This window comes from Cetorhinus maximus, chromosome 11 (genome assembly GCF_964194155.1).
Source record: "Cetorhinus maximus chromosome 11, sCetMax3.hap1.1, whole genome shotgun sequence".
Classification (NCBI taxonomy): domain Eukaryota; kingdom Metazoa; phylum Chordata; class Chondrichthyes; order Lamniformes; family Cetorhinidae; genus Cetorhinus; species Cetorhinus maximus.
Genome location: NC_135889.1, coordinates 50,210,796 through 50,233,787, shown reverse-complemented (window position 1 = coordinate 50,233,787; position 22,992 = coordinate 50,210,796). Strand labels below are relative to the sequence as shown.

General features: G+C 39.0%; 1 protein-coding gene across 2 annotated transcripts in view; it reads left to right on the top strand.

Moving 5' to 3' along the window:
* znf804a (zinc finger protein 804A) overlaps nt 1-18,587 on the top strand; it is a 358,009-nt gene extending 339,422 nt beyond the window's left edge. Inside the window, exons 3-4 of one of the 2 annotated variants that reach the window (XM_078551909.1) lie at nt 7,180-7,310; nt 13,735-18,587. In XM_078551909.1, the coding sequence (XP_078408035.1) occupies nt 7,180-7,310; nt 13,735-17,248 (3,645 nt within the window). In that variant the 3' untranslated portion in view covers nt 17,249-18,587. Of the gene's footprint in view, nt 1-7,179; nt 7,311-13,702 lie in introns of both variants that reach the window. The other variant, XM_078551910.1, reaches the window with a different exon arrangement.
* The last annotated feature ends 4,405 nt before the right edge of the window (nt 18,588-22,992 follow it).

Below are 22,992 nucleotides of genomic sequence, written 5' to 3'. Positions count from 1 at the left end.
TATTCCTGTCTCCTGATTTCTGCCTCCAACATGAAACTCTAGCACTAAATGTTTCCATTTGTGGAAGAGACCAGAACAAGGGGCCACAGAGATAAAATAGTCAGTAATGAATCCACTAGGGAATTCAGGAGAAACTTCTTTATCAAGAAATTGGTTAGAATGTGAACACGTTACTACAAGGAGTAGTTGAGGTGAATAGTATGGATGCATTCAAGGGGTAGATAGATAAGCACAAGGCAAAAAGAAAAAGGTTATATTAAGGGGCTAAGCGAGGGGGGTTTGGAAGGAGCCTCGCATAGAGCTTAAATACCTGCATGGACCTGGTGGACCAAATAGCTAGTTTCTGTGCCGTAAGTGCTTTGTAATGCTTCATTCTCAACTGGAAAGTCTTTGATCCTTTATCTGCGGTGAACAGCAAGAGATAAAACTGAAAGACAAGTGCAGTCTTTGTTTGAAACAGAATGTGAAGACAAACTATACTAGGTGAACTAAGCAAATCTGATAAAGCTGGTGTTCTGTATGTTCACTCATTGTGAAACAAAGTATCTTAACAATTCATATCAATATTCAATTGAGTGTTTGATAGATCCACTTTCAGAGAGATTGGAGAAGCACATGTTAGCAGGATAAAAATATATTTTCCCAGCCACAAGGGGTTTTGCTCAATCGTCGTGTTACGCCACTGTGCATGCAGATATGGAGCAGTGTGAGTTAACACCCATTGATGTAAGATGTTCAGGCTGCTAACGGAAGTGGCTGATAGCCTTGTATCTGAGAAGGTATGTAAGGCACATTTGATTATGTTCTCAGAATGTATTTAATACATGACAAAAAAATGAAAGGAAACCACCACATCTAAGCAACTCATCAACCAGGATTGGTGGGCCTTGGATATAGGCAAGCAGGAGCAGGTGAAAGGTCTGAATATCATCCACTCTTTGTTGGTAGCAAGGGAACAGGAAGGATAAAACACAAATCCTTCCCCATTGATGATTAGAAAAGGGACAGAATAAAATTAACCCTGAATCAAACTGGCATGAATCTCATGAGCATTGTTCACTATTGGCTGTTGAAACTCTATTATGTCCTCATGTGTGTCATTGATGATGACCCCTTCCGGCGTTTCTACCAAAATCAATGATTACTCTTTTGAAAGTGAGATTGTACATTCTTGCAGCAAAGAAATATAACATTTAAATACATTTATATTCAATTGCTCATTAATAATATTATTTTTTTCCCAATATAGTTTCTGCCCCTTGGTTTATTTTTAAGAATTGGTTGCCTATGCTAAACAAAAAAATTGTGCAAATAAAAAAATTGAAATAGGTTACGCTATCCTGGAAAGTTATGTAATGCACAACAGAAAACAATATGGCAAGACAGTAAAAATGACCTCAGTGCTTTATAACTGATCCTAAGAACTGAATTTGATGCATGTCTAAAGTATGCCATGTGACTAATAATGTAGCACAATCGCCAGAGGTCTGGGGCATTTTTACTGGAATGGTCAGTACTTAGAATGTAACTTTGACCACCTGTAAATTAAAAGTGAAGGGGAGTGAATAGGCATCAGCTCCAGAATAAAAGAAAAACACAACAGTTAGAGTAAGTCCTTTTGACGAAAATTGTGAGATAATGTAATAACTGCAGCAAATGGCAGAATATTAGATTTGCTAACACTCAAGCATACGAATTAGGAGCAGGAGTAGGCCAGTTGGCCCCTTGAGCCTGCTCCACCATTCAATCAGATCATGGCTGATCTGATTGTGGCCTCAACTTCACTAGCCTGCCTACTCCCGATAACCTTTGATTCCCTTGTTAGTCAAGAATCCACTTACCTCTGCCTTAAAAACATTCAAGGATCTTGTCGCTGCTACTCTCTGGAGAAGAGAGTTCCAGAGACTCAGGACCCTCTGAGAGAGAAATAATCTCCTTATCTTTGTTTTAAATGGGAGACCCCATATTTTTAAACTGATTCGAACATGCAAATTAGGTGCAGGAGTAGGCCATTCGGCCCCTCAAGGCTGCTCCGGTTCCAAGATGTCTGATCTACCTGTGAATCCACTGATTTAACTCCATTCCTACTAAGAGTGATTTAATTCATTAATGGTACTTGAAGGGGCTTATGGTTTTAGTTGCTGTCATCAAGAAACTTGACAACTTTAAGGAATTCTGTTCTGCCAAAACAACTTGTTTAAAATTTCTCAGAGAGGGTTTATTTTAATTTCCAAAGTGTATTTTTGCACTTAAACCAGAGAAAACTAATCCTAAAATGAGAAAACTGTATCAATAGCACCATTTTCAGTACGAAAGAATGTTTTAGTTTATACAGTTATGAGCTTTGGAGCCCATAAAATGTTTGTGTGATGCTGAAATACTGCCCAGTCAATTTAGATATGTTTACCACTCGATAGATTTCATTTGAAATGGGACACCTGGCAAGAATTGAAAATTCTATAGCCTCAGATTGAAAGTTAAATGTATGCTTTACTTACTTTTGGCTCTATAATTGGCAGAAAGTGGAGTTATAGAACCAAAAACATTTTCAGTTTCAAATACTGCGATTAAATGATCTCTCTCTCTGCTATAAGAATGTAAAATCTCCTTTCAAAATGCATTAAACAAACGCATGTGACACTTACACTCTCTTTCTGGCATTCACTATTCTATTTGTAATTAAATTCGTCATTGATAATATTAACCTTTTCCCAATATAGGTCCTGCCTCTTGTTCATTGATTTTTTTTAAATTTAAGAATCGGTTATTTGTGCCACACAAGTATTTTGTGTAAATAAGACAAGTGAAACCCTAATCAATGCTACTTTTAATCTCTAATGTTTATTAATCTGTGTTTTGTTTCCAATTGATGGCATCTTGATCCAGGAATTGATTTTTTTAAAAGCCACATTTGCTGTATAGCTTGAAGCAGACCTGCTATTTTAAGTCAAATCTTACAAATTATCCAGCAAGTTCAAATGCAAATTAAACTCCAGTGGCAAATTCATTGCTTTAATTCAATTTCTCTCTCTAACCTTCTATTTAATCACAATATTTCTCAGATTTTTTTTCTCTTCTGTTCAGAATATTTTGGTTTGCTTGTTTATTGCAACAACCATAGTTTTCTAACTACATTTTGGGCAGAATATTGCCATCAGCATGCGGGGGCGGGCCTGATACGCCGACGCGTAAAATGACACGAGATGATGTCGGCCATGCGTCCTGATGTCATCATGCGCCATTTCGATATTGCTTTCCGCAGGCATGCACCGGAGGCGTCTGCCCACCCACCAAACTGTCAAGGGCCTATTAAGGCCATTAGAAAAGTAAATGACATTGTTAACAGCGCTGTCTGTCCAATCTTAAGGTTGGCGGGCAGGCAAAGAGCCCGAGCGGCCTTCACATTTTCAGGAAACCTCATCCACGGGCGGGATGAGGTTTCCTGACGGTTTTCTAAAATAATTAAATAAATTTTGCAAAATGCACAAGCATGTCCCAGCTTATGTGACACTGTCACATGAGGGGACATGTTTACATAATTTTTTACTTCCTTTATTCAGCGATCGGCTCCACGCCCACCCCATCCGCTCCCACCCAGCCCGCCCGACTTAGGTATGATTCAGCCCATTATTCCTAAGTGGTGAAATTGATGAATTAGAAGTCTTGGGAAAGAGGTTAATCAAATTTTCAGTTTGTCATAGTATAAGATTACTATTTTTTTCTTTTCCTCAATGTACTCAGAAAAAGAATGGATGATTTACTTTTTGGTGCTGTAATCAACCTTCTTTGTACAAAGATACACTCTAAAGGCACTACAAACTTTGGCCATTTATCTCAGTTAAAAATGAATTGGGTTGCTTGTGAAATCTATTCTTGACCAGGTCACTAAATGTTTACATGAGCAACCCAAGTTCCTGAAATGAAAAATAAATCAGTACTCCTGTCAAGTTAACAATGTAGGTAAACATTTAAAAATGTTATGTTTCCTGCCATTTTACAATGTTATCTACAGTCTTTGTTTATTTTGGCCTACCTGGCTTGCATCCAGTTAGGTTTTGGCCTCATCCACTGAATCTCACCCAATTTCATTCCAGTGATGGATTAGATCCAGACTCTAGATTCAGATTGCATTATACCATAAACGGGGTTTCATATTGCAATAATGATACAATTGTAGTGTAAATGCACCTTTAATTTCTCAATAGCCACAAAAAGCTGTTTGGATAGTGTCTTATAGCACTGTAAAACACCAAAATGGCATACTAACTGAATTGATTGTAATTCAACTATGGTGGTTGTACAAACTGAGGTTTTTAGTTCTCTTGTGGTAATCAATTATTGGTGCATTAAACCCACATCAAAAACATACAAAATGTTGGTAACGCCACTAAAAGTAACCGTACAGACTCAGTGCAATTTTCCTTAAAGTATTAACAATGTGATAATTTTTAATATTAACATTCTTAATATATGATTCAGTGGATCATTTTCAAGCTTTACACATGTCAGGGAGGTTCCAGGACCTGGGAGCAGTACAGGAAGGAATCTAACAACCTCACTAGAACTGGTAAAGTAAGACTCTCCTTTTCATTTCTGTCATTCCCTACACAACCCCGTGCCACCATACTTAAGCCTCAGAATCAGCAATCCTTCTGATGTTACATATAATCACATAGAAATTACAGCAGAGAAACAGGCCATTTGGTCAAACTGGTCTACGTCGGTGTTTATGTTCACCACAAACCGCCTCCCACCCTCCATTATCCCTCCCTATCCGCATGTCCTTCTATTCGGGTCCTGAAAGCAGTGTAGGACCTTGATATGCATATTGTTACTCAGTTCCTGCTTGTTTCAAGTGGAAACACTGGGCACCTAAATTGACACCTGCTGGAAAATTACATTGGGGAGCTCTCAGGTGTGGAGTCAATTCTTTTTTTAAAATTGATATTACCACTGCCATATCAAAACACAGGGCAGTTGTCAGACAAATATTACCCTCAGTTTCTATAATAGTGCAGGCAGAGTATGTGAGTGCAGAATATCCTGAGCCTTGAAAAAACAGAGCAACTTTCACAGTAATTAAACGGAGAGAAACGTGAGTAATGTATTGGATACAAGTAAGCATTTAACACCAACCAGAAATCATGCTGATGAGAATGTGTAAATTAGCTGCTGCAGCATAAGCAGGATTTTACACTCTGATTGCCACTGCCGTCTTGTTATCGCTTCCAACAACCTTATAGGTTAACTGTACCAGCTGCTGGAGCTAAATGGAATTTTGGACTTATTTTCCATTATTAATTATATTTTAATAATTAGAAGCACCTTTACTAGTTGTACAATACTTCAGAATGTTTTCCCATATGAGTTCTTTTTGATATAGGCTTTGACTACTTTTACTGAGCTTTATAGAAAGGTTATTTGTAAGTAATTTATACCACACATGCAACAGAAACACCACATAAAGAAAATCCTATTCTTAACTGAAGAAGAGTAAAACCTTTTACTTCTTTATAGACTATCAAAATAAGTAAATGAATCTATTTTGGTCACCTACTATAGAAATTTCCCCAATTTTAATTGCCAATGGCTCATACACAAATGGAAATCAAATTTGAGCTCTTTCCTTACATGGGGGAAAATTTTCCCCCCATTTGGGGGGGAAGTGCAGGAGCGGGCGCGGGTGGGGGCGTGCCGCCATTTTACGTGCATGGGCCAATTTAGGCCCGCCCAACATGACGTCTGCCAGGAAGCGCTATGCACTCCCTGTGCAGGCGGGGGGGCGGGGTTCCCTCAGCTGGGAGTGTGCTCTTTCGCTCTTTCCCTGAGGCTAAGTGCTGCTTCAGGGAGATCGGCTCCAAATTTAAAAATGTAAAGCAAATGATAGCAACATTCCCCTGACATGCCCCCTCATGTGACACTGGCACATGAGTTGGGACATGTCCATCACTTTTACTGAAACCCTTATTAAATATTTAAAAACCCTCCTGTAACCTCATCCCGCCTGTGGATGAGGTTTCATGCTTTTTCTTAAGCCCTCCAGGGCTCCCGGCCTGCCCGCCAACCCTAAGGTTGGATGGGCAGGTCCATCAATAAGCTTAATTACTTTTTAAATGGCCTCAATTGGCCGTTGACAGGTCAGCGGGCGTGCAGCTGATTCGGCTGCGCCCCCGCCGACCTGAAAATGGAGATGACGCGGGGTGACATTGGGAGTTCCATCCGACGTCATCCTGCATTATTTTATGCATTGACGAGTGGGTCCCGCCCTTGTTCACCAACTGGAAGATCCTCCTCATGCAACCATTGGTAATGCAGGTCTTGCACCCAAACAGCAAGTCTACCCACCTGCCTACAGTTCCTTAAATAAAGAGCAAACGCAAGGGACTGGCAGATATTTTGCAGGAACTGGTAGATTTAACCCAACAACAGATTCACAGACCCACATTTTTGTTGGTCTATAACGCCATCAGTGTCAGAAAGGTTTGGCTCATAAATGCTGAAAAGAGCTAGCAATGATCTGCACTGCTGCCACCAGCTGGAATCCAATAATGCAAAAGTTCATCAAAGAGCTTAACTTCCAATGTCAAAGAATGCACAAATACCATAGCTTGCCACAAATGGTTTTAAAATGAATACTTGGTCACTGCAGTTGTGAACTTAACGCTGCTTGTATGTCAATTTTTATGCTCGTCAAAGTGAAGAATTTTGGTGCTGATGGGCAACATCAAGCGCCTTAGGTGAAATATATCACAGTTGGAAGAATAGTAAAGCTTCCTCTCTTTCAGTCCCAATGAGGTATCTCCTTGTAACATTGAAACAGAAACACATTCTTCTGTACAGATTTTTTTCTATCTCCTACACCAGCTAGTCTTAAGCATCTCTGCCTGAGATTCTCATCATTTCAATCAGCTTGATGCTCTCAGCCCTCCCTATACAGGGCACCAAATTTCTCAGACTCATTTCATGCAGGATCCTTATATCCAGCAGACAAATCCTAGCAATCTGAGCTGGATTTGATGGAAGGTCAGTGTCTGTCCCACTGTGCCACACAATACTCCACCCCCTATTAACTCTTTGATATGTATATCCATTGGGAAAAGAAAATAGATTCATTGTACTGCTAGATTAAGGTTAGAAACCTTGACATTTAAATTGATGTCTATTCTACCTGATTTGCAGAGACTGAAAGAACTGAAGCAGAGGGAGTTTGCCCGGAATGTAGCTTCCAAGTCAAGAAAAGATGAAAAGAAACAGGAAAAAGCTCTCAAACGTTTACATGAGCTAGCTGAACTCAGAAAGCAAGTTGTGTGGTGAGTAAATAAATGATTTAATGCTCAAATGAAAAGGCACATTAACAGATGCAATCAAAGGAGCTTCATGACCAGTTAAAATGCTTTGTTTGGATCTCATTAAACATTAAACCTTTTAAACAATTTAGACTTGTTAAATTATTTTTATATTATAAGAATCCCCACCACATTCATGATTTGCGACAGTAAACATTTTAACTTACTTGCAAAATAGCTTAATAATTGTTTTCCAAAACATTAATTTACTTCAGTAAATAAAAATTCACAAATAAGGAAACTAAAAATGATATACACTGAGCTGGTAGAGCTCAAGTTGACTGGTGTATAAATATTGATATGATATTAAAACTAGGAAAGTCCATTTTCTAATCGTCGAACATTATTGCTCTTGCCCTAACTCATTCCAGCCAATTTAATTCCTAAATTAATAGAGAGGACATTTATTTTTTGGAAGGTGCAAGTCTAGGTGGGGTAGAGGAACGAAGGCATCTCAGAGTGCAAATACGCCAATCATGAAAGGCTGCGCCACAGGTTAGCAAGGCCATGAATAAAAGAGAACCAAGGTCTAGGCTTTATTTCTAGAAGGGTTTGGAATTGAAAAAGTAAGGAAGTCATGTTAAATCTGATTTGAACCTTGGTTAGACCACACCTTAAGTACTGCGTGCAGTTGGGTTGTCATATTATATAAAGGATATGGAGGCACTGGGGAGGGCACAGAAATTAACAAGCATGATACCAGAAATGCGTGGGTATAAATATTAGGAAAGGATTGACAGGCTGGGTCTCTTTCTCTTGAAAAAAGAAGGCTGAGGGGTGACCTAATGGAGGTCTTTAAAATGTGAAAGATTTTGATAGAGTGGCTACAGGGAAAATGTTTCCTTTGTGGGCAAGAGCAGAACTTGAGACCATTGTTATAGAATAGTCAACAAGAAATCCAATAGGCAATTCAGAAGGTGCTTCTTTACCCAAAGAGTGGTGAGAATATGGAAGTCACTGCCACAGGGAGTGGTTGAAGCAAACAGTATAGATGCAGTTAAGGGGAAGCTAGGGAAGGATATGATGGAGGAGAGAATAGAGGGTTATGAGAATAGATTTAGGAAAGGAAAGATGGGAGGAGGCTCAAGTAGAGTGTAAAGAGCGGCGTGGACTAGTTGGGCTGAATGGCCTTTTTTTCTGTGCCAAATATCCTATGTAAACCACTGCAGTTTATAATCAGTGATTACCAACAGGGTATCCTCATTTCTTACTCCAGGTATGGTTGTGGACAAAAAAGGAACTACTTTCTCATTTTTTTCCCCCATATATACATATATATATATATATATATAAAACAGGTAGGATGATTCTTTTGTCAAATGATTTCCCGCAACATTCTAAATCTAAATGCCCACCAAAATTTATTGGCCATTTACATAAAGTTTCTGCTTTGGGCACAATCAACATTGAAGGCACGAATTACATTGGAAATTGATCTGGTTTTCCGAAGTGAACTTGTCACTTGATGAGTTTCTGCTTAAAATCGTTTGCATAACCACAAACATAAAACCTTCATTGCACCAGCAGCAGGCAGCATTTTAGAATGTAATTGTTTATATTTTCCCTGCATTAAAAAAAATTCTTTGCTATATTTAACAGTAGAGCGGTACAGTTTTATGAGTACAGCTGAAAATGGGTTTATCACAAAAGCAACCATCTGTGAGTAACTGTGAGTGATGTAAATAGCTGAAAAGACTTTAAAAACTATGGCCAGGATTTTCTGGCCCCATCTACCATGGGACCGGAAATTCCTGCTTGAAGTCAATGGACATTTGGCTTGTCCATCAAATTTTCCATCCCGCCCACAACGTTTCCCGCCGCTGGCGGGACCGGAAAATCCCGGCCTATCCGAAATATTTGTTCATTTCATTCATGTACACTTGTCAGTGTTTTGCAAAAATTTAATCTTTTTATATATTTACAAGCTTTTCAAAGGTACCTATTAGTGTCCTGATATCTAAAGATAGCTTAATTTGAAGAGTCTCTTCAAAGGCCTGCAAGCAGGTGCAATTAGTGGAAACCTACCTTGGTGATAATTGCAATCTGGAAGAGTGGCCAGTTTTGAGGGCAGGACACAATCATTTTTAAACCAGCGCAAAAGATCACAGAAACTCAATTTGCACTAGACATAACTTGCAATTGAAATTCCTATCTTTTACCTTGCTTGACCGATTTCAGGCAAGTTGCACCTCGTGGAAACCTCACATATAACTGCAATTTGAGAATCCATCCAAGCAAGTATAACATTTCTATTCCACATTTAACTCAATACCTCTGCTGCTGTGGAAGTTGTTTGGGGATCTTCTTTTTAATTAGCTATGTTTTTTAATTCTCTCAGTGTACATATAACATAAATGTGTAAGAATAATATTAAAATTATATCATGTAGAGATACATATTACTGTGTTAATTTTCTAGAGTTCAATTCTTCTACCAAACCAAGCTGGCTCATACACAAAGTCTCCTTCCACTTGGACCCTAATCTATTTTCTACAGTTTATATTTCCCTTCTTTCCATTCTCTACTGGTATGATTCACACTGACTGCTTCCACTCATCTATAACCTTAATATGCTTCATGTAAGAGTGTTTTAACCACTTTTCATTCTCCAAGATGGCAATTCTCATCCCTGTTTTCAAATCCCTCCATGACCATGTTTCTCCCTAGCTCTGGTCCTCCAGCACTATAACCCTCTGAGACCTCTCCGCTCTTTCAATTCTGGCAACTTGCAGATCCCCAATTTTAATTGGTCCACCTTTGGCACCCGTTCTTTCTGGAATTCCCTTCCTAACTTCTCTGGTTCTCTACCTCCCTTTCCTTCTTTAAGAGACTCCTTAAAACCTACCTATTGGACCAAGTTTTGTCATCTCTCCTAATACCTCCTTATGTGGCTAGGTGTCAAAGTGTGTTTGTTACCATCCTTTAGGCCTTTTGCTACATGAAAGGTGCATTATAAGTGCAAGTTGCTGTTGTTGTCTAGCACTCTAATTAACACCAACTGAATTGAACCAACTGAATGGAAATCAGATTCTGGCAATACTCCTGGCAGAGATGGGAGCTTAGGGGGAATAAAGCAATATCTAAAAGTCTCTAAACAATGGGTTGGATTTTCATCCTAAAGGTGGCTAGCAGGAGTTGGGAAATTTCACGGTTTGGCATGTCCGCCTCAGGAGTAAGTATCTGCAAAGGCGGAATTTTCATTCCGGGAGGGGCAGGTGATAACTGGAGTTGGGCCTGCTACCCTGGAAAGAGTTTGGAGGCAGCCACAGGGGCTGAGGCGGGCAATTAAAAAACCCACACTGGCATTCTGGGACTTTGTCCCAGTTACAATAAAATCAATAAAAAAATCAGTGCTCTAGTCCTCACCCCTCACGCCCCCTCACTCCCCATGCCTATCCTTGCCAACTTATGCCATATTATGCTCCCACCCACCCACCTCCCATGGCCCCTCATACCCTCCATACCAACTTATGCCCCTCTACCCACCCCCAATTATGCATTCTTGGCTGAGAGTCCAGATATCTATTAGTCCGTTTTGATGCTATGCCCAAGGGAAGACATTACTTGATTGACTGCTCTTTCTCTGTGACCTATTCTGTCAATTGCACAATGTTTATTTAAACAAGATAAAGAGATACCAAGTGTTTGTAGTTTCTACCATTGAGCCTTTAAAGATCTGGATGATTGTAACTTTTATAGGGCTGTAATAAAAGATTTTTTTAAAGAAAGTAGAAAGTTATGAATTAATTACTTTTTTTTAAAGCTTTTCCATATATGCTATCTTTACTATAAGGTTTATTGATCCTGTATTTTAGGTGAATGGCATGGAAGTGCCATAGCTTGACATGGAGGGTATGAGGGGCCTTGGGGGAGGAGCAAAGCTTGGCATGGTGGAGGGAGGGGGGCATGGGTAATACCTTTTGAAATTACCTTTCAAACTTACCTTCATCCAGACTATGGTTCGTGACACCTTTGAGGGGCCATGAACTGCAATGAAAAGCTGGCCTGACTCCACGAAAATTTTGGGGGACTAGGAGACGCCTATCCCTGGAGATGTCCAGGTTGGGAGTGTGGGGCGTGGGCTCGTGACCATCACCAGGCCACACTCTTATCCCAGACTGGCGAACATTGGAGTGTGCTGGGAATGGGGCTGGGAATCCTGGAATGAGGTCCCCAACGCTATTTTTAAAGGACTGTGGAGTCTCCCCGACTTTGCGAGAAGCCAGCTCATTATATCGGTTTATGCTGTTTAAACTAAATCTTGAAAAGCATGTTTAGAGCGAAGATATTAATTAATGATCAATATTGGAGAAATGGCAATGGAAAGGTAGGTTCCCTGGAACTCTCCCTGTTCTGCAGTCAAATCACAGAAATTATGGAGAAAATGAAAGCAATGCTATGTACAGGGGGAAGGGAACAATAGACACAAAGGTTTGACATATGATAGTCAAACTTGTGAACCATGGACCTAATAATCTGAAAGCTGGTGATCCAATCAATCACAGGATCATACCCATCAGGAACCTCTGTCACTGACCCAGATGAATTTTTCAGAATCAGGGTCATTCTCTACTTTTGTCAGATACCTGGGCAACCACAACACTGGGAAGACCTGAAAGTCCAACAGAGGACACTGATTCAGTGCCATGAGTATTGGGTTCCCCTTTCCCCTCTGAAATAACTTTCTGTTCATTCCCAATGGGCCCTTACAAAGGCCCTTACCAGATTTGAATCTATTGTTTTTTTCAAATTCAGCTCCTTTTCATTCTCAATCTCATCCAGGACCATTTAGTGGATGCCACTTCCATCGCTGTTGGTGATGTATGTTTCTCACCATATGTACCTCCACTGACTGTATAGAAGGTCCCATTGATTGAAATACCTGGGTACACGACTCTGACATTCAGTAACGCCCACATCCACTCCTCTCCTTTTGCAACGATGGCCATGTTCAGGGTGGGTAGAAAATTGGTTAGGTGGGGACAGGCAAGGTGCATCAGGTGCTTGGCTGGCTCCTGTACTCATCTGAATCACAATGACAAACTTTGTTTCATCCTCGGGCTTTTCTATTCTAGCCTGCCATTGCTCTATGTACCAGAATCATAACACACCCTGCCTAGTTGTTTTCTGCAAATTTCAACAAGTTGGGAGAACTTGCTCACACACTAGTCAAGCAGTCAAATATCAGATATTATTATCAAATTAGAGCAAAAAGGTCAGGCATCCCTACCACCAGTACACCTACTTATTTACCCACCATCAGTTAAGTGACCTCCTTGGAGAAGTGAAAAATCCAGAATTAAAACAAGATAAACAGGGTCGTTTCTTTTTCTTGTGAAATTCCTTACTGAAACCTTTGATGATCAAAACTTGTCCAGCAGACAACATTAATCATATACATAGCACTGGGTATTTGATCTATCTTTTATAGCATGCAATCTCCTTTCCAATTATGAACTGGTCCAATGCTCTCTGGAAGGCACGAAGAAAGGCTAGACTCATCACATGAACATGTAACTTGCTCCATCGGTCCAATATCGTCTGAGAAAAGAAGCACCATCTAACATCTAATCTCTCTCTACCCTTACATAGCTTATATACATGATTTCTAGACTTTCCCAACCTATCTAATTGAAATAGCCTCCCAAGAGGACCTCAAGGCAGTTGTACAAGATCAAGACAGTATGAGATGTTTTATATTTAATAGCTCTTTTTATGCAACCTGACATCCTGTTTACTTTGGCTATGGCTTTTCTGCATTGTTCATATAAACCCTTTAGAGAGTTATGAATAATAAGACCAAGATTCCTTTTGTTCTCAATGAATTTTAATTAGGTACTGTGTGGTGTATAAGACGTGGTATTAATCCTGCCCTATGTACATTACTCTCCATACATATGTATCATGACCCAGATGCACATAACGTATAATATAGATGCATATACCATTTTGTTTTTAAAAAGTTCTAAATATTTCAGACATGAATTTAACTTACCACTTTCCACCTAGAATCATAAGATAGTACAGCACAGAAGGAGCCATTTGGTCTATCTCTTTTGAAGAGCTCATTAAAAAATTCAATCAAGTTAGCCAAACATGATTTTCTCATAAAGCACCAATAGAGCACTACCATTTCCTTCAATGTGCTGATTATAAAGCCTGTCAGGTAGAATTTTGCTGAACTATGTAACCTACATAGAACCTAATGTTGTTACTTATCATTTTAGAAATCGTAGCATTGACAGCCTAATCCCTATAGAAAGAAATACGACTACTTACATATTCTATTATGATTTTATTTTCTGTTGTTGGTGGAATTGACAGTAATACTATATCTATATTTTGTTCATGTGCAGTGTTTCAGACTATCTTGTTTGTTGCGCTTTAGTGCCCCAGGGAGTGGTCCAATGTTCAAGTCCACAACTGTTGCTGTGAAAAATGCCTCGGGGAAAAATCAGCAGCATGCCAACCTGGATGCTGGAAGAGCAGACAGTAAATCAGCAGATCCTGAAACTGGCATGGCAGGCAGCACAGAGGAAATCAGTAGAGGAAAGAACAAACTGTCTGTAAGCAATACAACTGACATCTGGAGAGCTGAACATTGCATGTTGGGAAAACAAACCTGTGGACAAAAAGTAGGATTCTCCTTTTCCTTTCCCAAGAAAGCTCCTGTCAAACTGGAATCATCTGCAGCAGTTTTCTGTGACAACAGTGAAGAAGGATCAAGCAAAACGAATACAAACCACAAACGCAAAATCAACTGTAATACTTATAGTACTCAGACAAGTTCTAGCCCAGAGACAGTTGCTGATTTGGATGCGAAGCCAGAAAGCAGTAAGCACCAGCAGGAAAACAATTTTTGCACTAATTCAATGTCCTTGCTTAAAGAAGGGTCACAGGATTTGATAATGAAGGAACACAATAGTGCAGCAGAAAGCAGTTTTTCTTCCTGCATACCTCAAGCTCAATGCAAGAATAAGCCAAAACTTCCCTTCTTCGAGTCCGTGCCATTAACAAAACAAGATGCACTCTACAAGGATGTAACCAAGGAAGAAAAAGCCTCAGAAAATGATAGATCAGGGTGTTTTGATCCAATTGAGGAAAAAAATGGAGTTAAAATGATACTAAGTAATGAAGTGTTAAATTCACTGGTGGAAGTTGAAATATCTACAACAGCTAATGAGTTAACACAAAAGGGCAATGCCACCGAGGCGTTCCTTGATGGTTTATCTAAAAATTGTTGTTCTCTACATGTAGAGACAGAAAGTACAGGTGTACAAAATAATCCTTGCATATGCAGAAGACCAAATGCTCCTTTTTTTCCTGTAGTCAGCAAGGATGAGTCAACTGTCCTTCAGTGGCCTTCAGAAATGTTGAACTTTACTAACACTGAGCCTTCCATAACTTTTTGTTGCAACCCTCTATATTTTGACTTTAGGACATCCCGAGCTAAAGGCTGTGTGGAGGAAATTAAATCCAAAGCAAATGAATTAAAGGCATCACAAATCTCATTGAAAGAACTAAGCAGACCTGCCAAAAGGAATTTTTTAAGTAGCTTTTCTGAAATGAAACCAGATGACTCGAGCCTCTATGTACAAGGTGCTATGAGTAGAGATGAGATGTATACTACTCTTCAAAAAAGTGACTTTGAGAAGACACAGAATATTTGTAGTGAACAAATAGTTGGATTAAAGCCCCACTGCAATGGGACCGGCCAAGAAGAATCCATTAAAGAAATTACATCTTATTGCAAGCCCAAAAAATGGAAAAAGCACAAAAAGTCTTACAGGCATTTAAAGCATAAGCAGAAGAAGAAAGAGACTGAAAAAAAATGTCATACAAACTGGAAAGGAGAGAAAGAGCACAGTTGTATATATAAAAAAATAACGAGGCGAAAGCTGTCAGTGGAGTGGAAAAATCGAGAGAAAATGGAGGTAGATGAAGGCTCTAGCATTTCAGGCACAAATGAATTGTCTGATGAAGAAAACACCACAGATGCAGTAGAATGCAGACATGGACAAGAAAAGATGCAAAAAGAATATTCAGAAGAATGCCCTGAACAATTTGAAGTTAAGTGTGATCAAAATAATGCAGCCTCGGAAAAACTGTCTAAAGCTCAGAAAATAATTGATTGCTACAATAGAAAAAGAGAGACCTTGCAAAGTAACCAGAATGACAGAGTATGTAATATAAATAATGAAACAAGAGAGAAAAGAGAGAGCAGTGAGGACAATAGGGAACATGATTTTCTTACAGGCAGACAGAGAAATGGCTGCAGACGGCACAAGCATTGTTCAATGTCCAGGGATTCTTCAACAGACTGCCACTCATCATGTAACACATGTTCTTTTAAAAGTAAGCAAAGAAGCAGAAGCAATGGCTACAATTCTTTTTCAGACATGGAGTATTCTGATCAACATAGTGATGAAAGACATTCATTGAAGAGAAGGTATGAATCTCTGAATTGCAAGCCTGTCATTATCCATCACAAACGCAGTAGGCATAGACATTCTTCATCCCCAAATGGAGATCATAAACAAAGCCCGAATTCATCATATAATAGTTGGAACGAAGTGAGTAGTTCCAACTCAGATTATAGACACAATCATAGTGAAGAATCTCGCCGACAAAAACAGCTGTGTCAAGCTAGGCATAACTTAAAGAGCAAAATATCTAAAAGGGAAAAGAGTAAGTGTTTTTCAGCAGATGAGTTGCGGCCTTGCTACCCTTCATGTCAAGAGAATCTCTGTGAAAATTCTGCGCCAAATGCTCCAAGGCAAGATAAGAATGTGATAAACATCTCTCATACTACTGTAGAGCAGGCAGAGGAAGGCTGCAGTTCAGTATTCAAGCTGTCAACAGGAACATTTGCAGAAGATTACCATTCAAAGATAAGCAACCATTTTCTGGACACAGAAGTGTCTAAAATGACACATGATAGACAAGAATTTGATGAGCATACAAAAAATAGGTTTTCAGAAATGTGGATTAATCACAAAGACCCTTCAGAGAATATTTTGTTTCCTGGGCTTTCATTTGTTCTAAATGATGACACTGTGTTGCCACAGAGTGAAAAGGTGCCGACTGTGAAGACTCTATCACAAAGAGATGTAATTCATCAGAAACAGACAGATTCATATGGTGATAACATCAAAGATATCAAGCCATCCCTAAATGAAGTGTTTCTCTGTCATTATGAAACTGCACCTGAGACACATGCAGATAGAACATCATGGCTTCAAGATAATTCAAATATTCCACACTGCAACACTCAGCAAACTCTGCAAAATGAAGCAACCACAATTATTGACAATCAAACTCAAAGTACTGAGGAAATGTACAAAACTTTCTCTCCACTCTCTCAAACAATATCATTCACGCCAGAGGAAATTGAGAAATACAGGCAACTTCAGATCCAAGCTCAACAGCACATAGAACAACAGAAGCTGGTCAGCAAAGTGAAGACACCTTCAGCTGCTGTAGCAGCTCCCATGCAACAGCCTCGTCAGCAATCGGTGACGACTGCATCAATTACAACAATTCATCACACTGTGCTCCAACATCACGCTGCCACTGCAGCTGCGGTGACTGCAGGAGCATTCATGCAACCTCACTCGCAGCCTGTTCCACACGCCCATCCTCCCCCACCAATCTTAACTCACCTTTCATTAACCCCCGGCCTTTATCAAGGAGGGCACCCAACTTTTCTAGCAGCTCCACAACTCCACATTATTCCTGCCTGTGCTCTTCACCCAGGCCATTTTGCTGTCCATCCATTGCCAGCTGCTACATTGTTCCCCCCATTACTCACATTACATACACCTCCTCTTCCACTCCACCATTTACTTCATTCCAATTTCACTGCCCAAGATTTCCTGCACCTAACAGGTCACAACACGTAAAATATGAAATGAAATAAATGTTTACCTAAATAGCCTGGAATCCAGGCTTGGATTTTCAATAAGCCTGTAAAATAATATTGGCATTACCTATTTTGGGTGTGTTTACAATCTTTTTACAAAGTGGTAGAATATTAAGGATACCTTGTAATGTGTCACACTAATCCCTTTTTTGCATCTTATATTGTAAGTATTGGAATGTTCCCTTCTTGCTGCAGAACTTGCTATTATACTTGAAGTCTACAAAGTATTAATGTTGATGTACTGCTGGTAGTGTTTACAGCAATGTAAATAAATAGCATAAATTTAGTCCAAATGTACACACAAACCTTTTAAAATATGTTAGGTATGGAATTTCTTTCTACTTTGTTGTAATTATTTGTTGTATGCTATGTTTTTTATGAAGTGAATGCTGTGTGTATACCTGATGCACCTTGTCACTACACTAAATTTTGTAATGCTGGATGTAACTGCTGGATCAAATTAGCTGTTTAAATTGGTATGCGCATACACACACACACATACAGGTATTTATGCAACCAGTAATATAAATTCTGACAGTTAAGTTCAAGTTGTCTGGAAACATCATCTGAACCCATGATTATTTTGGCAACTTATAACTTACTACTATCCATCTATTTTATTTATTAAGTATATTTTGTATATCTTCACAACCAAAGTGTTGTCAAAGAATAAAAGATGCCAACTTCTGATACATTACTAAAAGCAAGATGTTGATGATGTGACTGTATCAGTGTATATGTGACAGTACAATGGCACAATGCAATTCCTGGCATTATATGATTCCTTGTCTGTACCATGGAAGACTTAAGTCGGATGTTCGTGGAGTCGGAACAACTCTGGCGCCTTTTAAAAATGGCAGGTGGGACCTGATTCCAGGATTCCCGCTCCCATTTCCAGCTCCCCTAACCTTTGTTGCCATATGATAGGAGCACAGGTAGTTAGCCTGCACCTTGCACTCCCGACCTGGCTAGCTCCATTTGGAGATGTAGGCATCATCTAGCCCCCACAATTATCATGGAGTCGGGCCAGATATACCATGACTCGTGGATCATAACCCCTCAGAAGAGTGATGAATGATAGCCTGGATTTGAGAACCTTTTGAATGATAAGTTCAAAAAGTCTTACCCATCCTCCTATGCCCCTTCCATTTCTCCATGCCTCCTCCATTCCAACTCAGGCCAATTCATGCCCCACTTCCACCCTTCCATGGCCTCTTAAACCCCCCAAGTCAACTCATGACTCTTCCATGCCCATTCACCCAATATACACTATGAACAGAACCAATGAGCCATATAGTTAAAATGACATGTGTGGAACTGGGCAGAAAAAAAAAATCACAAACATTCCTTTGAAAAAAAATGTTGCTCCTACAGCCCTATAAAAGTGTCAATCAGAAAGACCATTAAAGTATCAATAATAGAGGCTTCAAACAATTCACACTTCTTAATCTTGTGCAAACAAATATTGCAGCATTGCCAAAAGATATCACAGAATAAAAAACTTATTATAGCCATTTAAAGATGTCAATCAAGCAGATTTAACAGTTCTCTCCAGTTATCAGTGCAGGACCCGCTATTAGGACAATCCTTTTTTTGAGCCTAGGCTCCCAGCCAAGCATGCATAATGAGGACAGGTGTAAAAACACTTTCAGTAGAACAGGATGGCCTGATTCCATCACACACTAGTTCCCACTGAAGCAAAAATAGCAACATCTGGGGGCTTTTCTCCCAAAGCAGGCCCAGCAAGATGGGAAATTTCCCAATTCAATCTACCTTGCCTCAGTAGTGAAAATCCAGGTCTTAATTTAGTAATATGATAAGTTTTTCTTGTCATTGGGATAGAAATATTAATACACTTTGACAAGTGTCTCCTAAAATCCAATATTACAATAAGCAATGTATAACAATCATATTTTAACAGTACTATGGTATTTCTCCATCAAAATTGAAATAATTTTAGACAGACACTGTTTAATTCATAATCAGCATAGCCTACATTAGAAAATTATCCTAATTCGACATTAACTGGCACTAATTAAGTAGTTTTGCTCGAAGACATCATAAATAGAGTGTGTGGATAATTACAGTGTTTTGGTCATTGATTGAAGGCTGTTTTTTTGAGGTGGTTGATGTACATCGTCAACACCATGATCCATTGCATTGCATCTTATCTATGTCATACCTCACCTGTGAGGCTTAAAAGCTATCACTGCATGTGAAATAGAAAAATGCTTCTGCCTTGAGGTCCAATATTCTATTTTCTAATGAGTACACATACCTAAGAGCATTGTTTCTGAGACTACAGCATTACTGACAGTGGAAATACATTTTGTATATCAAAACAGCAGTTTAAGGTTATTTCAATTCAGCCTTTACAATAAGTAAGGTAGCACTCTGGGTAAACTTTTATGGCTCCATCGTGGTGGGGGCAGGGCCATAAAATGCAACAAGCCATTCAAAAGTTCATTGACTTCAGAGGGACCATAAAATCTCACCAGCATAAAATTCCGCCCTCCATCTCTGTACCAGAACTGTAAAAAGTAGGTAATATTTCTGGCCATTATCCTGCCCCACGGCATGAATGATGCAGTCAAGCAAGTAGTAATGTTCACTGTTGCATATAAATCAAGTTAGAAACCAAAGGAGCATGACACTTTCTATTTAATACTATTTAATATCACAAAATAAATATTCTTTGTTATTATGCTAAATACAGCTTTACACTTTCCCTAAGCAGGTAAGAACACAATAAATTGTGCTTTGGACAGTTTGCATTAAAATGTTTGGTCTAACCTCACTTTACACACAGTAATGCTCAGAGACAAAATTAGAATCATATATGGGTACTGATACCCCCACCATTAACACTGGACCAGATTTTGTGATTAGCAGCAAAGCGATGGCACACACCACTCTACTTGAAGAAAACTGCCCAAAAAGATCCAGTAATCTCTGTGGTGTGGATTACCCTTTTCCCCACATGAGTTTGAATCTTCAGGCATCCAGCAACAGTGATGTCATCATGCAGGGTAAGCAGCTTGAGTAATTACATTGAAACATCCTCACAGACAACAAAGCAGAAAGTAAAATGCACTTTTTATTCTTCACTTTTAATGAAATTTTATGGGAACATGCACATGAGATTAAAGTTAAAACCGAGATATCTTCAACAAACTTTGAATTTTTAAAAAATATTTAAACTTCTTTTATCATAGTGTAGAACTTTTACATTCACAAACATAAAATTAGTTTTTCAAGGCTAGTGAGGCTGTTCATTAGTAATTATGAATTTAGTATGCTATTAAAAACCACCATTCAACAAGCTGTAACTTTTTAAACACAGGAGTAATGGCATTAACTGGCAAGATTTTGTCCATTTAGTGATTTCTGATTGATTACAGACCTCAGGGACCTCAATAGTGCACCAAATGGAGAAGAATAGAATCACTGACATTTGACTTAATTGCGCATGTGCAGACTCCAGGTTTTGCTGTCAGTTTCAAAAGGGTAGTGATGATGGATGTTGATAGTTTCACCATCATTACCATCACACAATCTGGGCCATTGTTAATTTCACAAATTAATATTCAGTAATAGTATCATGATAGTAGATAAAGGGCCCCATTCCCCAAACAATAACTGTATAGTTCTTTACTATTACTGTTCTGACATATCTTACATCTGAGATCTGTTAGTCATAGTTTACTACATGTATTGGTAGATGGTGTTAATACCTATTCTCATTTGGTGGTGTGACAAATAAATAATAGCCTTGATAGGTGTTTTTATTTCTCTGAAGTTAGCTACATCTATTATTCTTTTATAGGTGCATTTCAATCCTGTTGAATATTCCAATGGTGTCACGTGTAATTTTGATGCAGCATTTTTCTAGGTTGGTAATGCTAGTCTTGAAATTCTACCTCTAATATTCAAACACAAAAGCAATTAAACATACTCCAGCAAAGCAGAAATCCTGCTACACTTACAATGACATTGTGAACACCTAAACAACCTGCATGCAGACTGTTCAAGGGCCAATATCACTGCCTTCATCTCTTCAGCTAGGATCAGCTGAGTTATAGGTGCACCAAAGGCAAGTTTATGTGGAATCTGACAGAATTTTGAAGGCTGTGGAAAACTCAATGGGCAGATGTGACATGGAAGTGATCATTCAAATCCTATTGTGGTTTCGTTTAGACTAATTCTCAGAAAAAGTGTGCTTATGGTTGTTAATGAATTGTCAAGGCAATCATGAATTTCTGCAAGAAAAGCAGCAAAACACAAAGTAATCTAACATTCTAATTTTCCCACGACTAAGGATTAAAGGGGAGATGAGAATTTTTTTTTTCATTCACGGGATGTGGGCTTCACTGGCTGGGTCAGCATTTATTGCCTATCCCAAGTTGCTCTTGAGAAGGTGGTGGTGGTGAGCTGCCTTCTTGAACCGCTGCAGTCCATGTGGTGTAGGTACACCCACAGTGCTGTTAGGAAGGGAGTTCCAGGATTTTGACCAGTGCCAGTGAAGGAACGGCGACATATTTCCAAGTCAGGATGGTGAGTGACTTGGACGGGAACCTCCACGTGGTGGTGTTCCCATCTATCTGCTACCCTTGTCCTTATAGGTGGTAGTGCAATGCAATAAATTGTTGTGATCTGGAATGCACTATCTGAAAGGGTGGAATAGGCATATATAAAAGTGACTTTCAAAAGAGAGCTGAATAGATTCTTGAAGAGGAAAATTATCAGGGTTTTGTGGGAAAGTAAAAGTGAGTGGGGCTAATTGAATCGCTCTTTCAAAAAGGCTGGCACAGGCATAATGGGCCAAATAACCTTTTATGTTGTATGATTTTATGACAATTCTGAACTGATGTATCATGCAGAGGCTAAAAATGCTTTTTGACAAATAATATTCATGATTTTTTTCTTGTTCCGCTAATCCCAAAGTTAAGGCAATTAATTGGATGCATTTTTTATCACTTCATAACACTGAGCTCCTTGCTCATTCAATCCATTGTAAATCACATCATTTAGCGACAGAAGATATGCTGAGAAATGATACGCAAATAAATTTTCAAAACCATTTTTTTCATTTAAAATTGAAAATGTCATTAAAGGATCACTTTTTACCATACCTTATTGATGTTATTTCTATTGGCCCATTGAATGAACACAGCATCCAACCTGTTAGCTTGATTACCCAAGGGGCCAATGACAGAGAATAAGAGTAATTCAATTATGTGCTGTGGAATAGTTAGGAGCAACAGCAATTCTTCACATGTTTGAGTTCTCAATCCAACTATGGAACAAGAAGAAGCACCAGACAGGAATTTAACATTTCCTTTGATCAATGAAGGGGAACAAATGGGTAAAACACCTCACTCTGCTCACACATACATCTCAGCAGACATTTGTAAAGTGTTTCTTGCATAAGAATGGGCGCACGTAGGCTTCCGACATGTTCATCCACCATATGGTTCATAACCTGGCAAGTGTAAAAGTCAGAAGATTAAATAAAATACAGAGCGAAAGAGTTAATAACTTCATAATGCTCAGTTGAATCAAAGGTTATATTTTCCATTCATTGACTCAGGTGGTATTAGCCCCATATTTTGATTATACTGGTATTCAATAGTGTGGCCAATCATCAAAGGGAAAGAAATTGAGAGGCTGTCGATTTAATATCATGAAAAGCATTAAACATGTCCTCCTAATAGCCACACTACA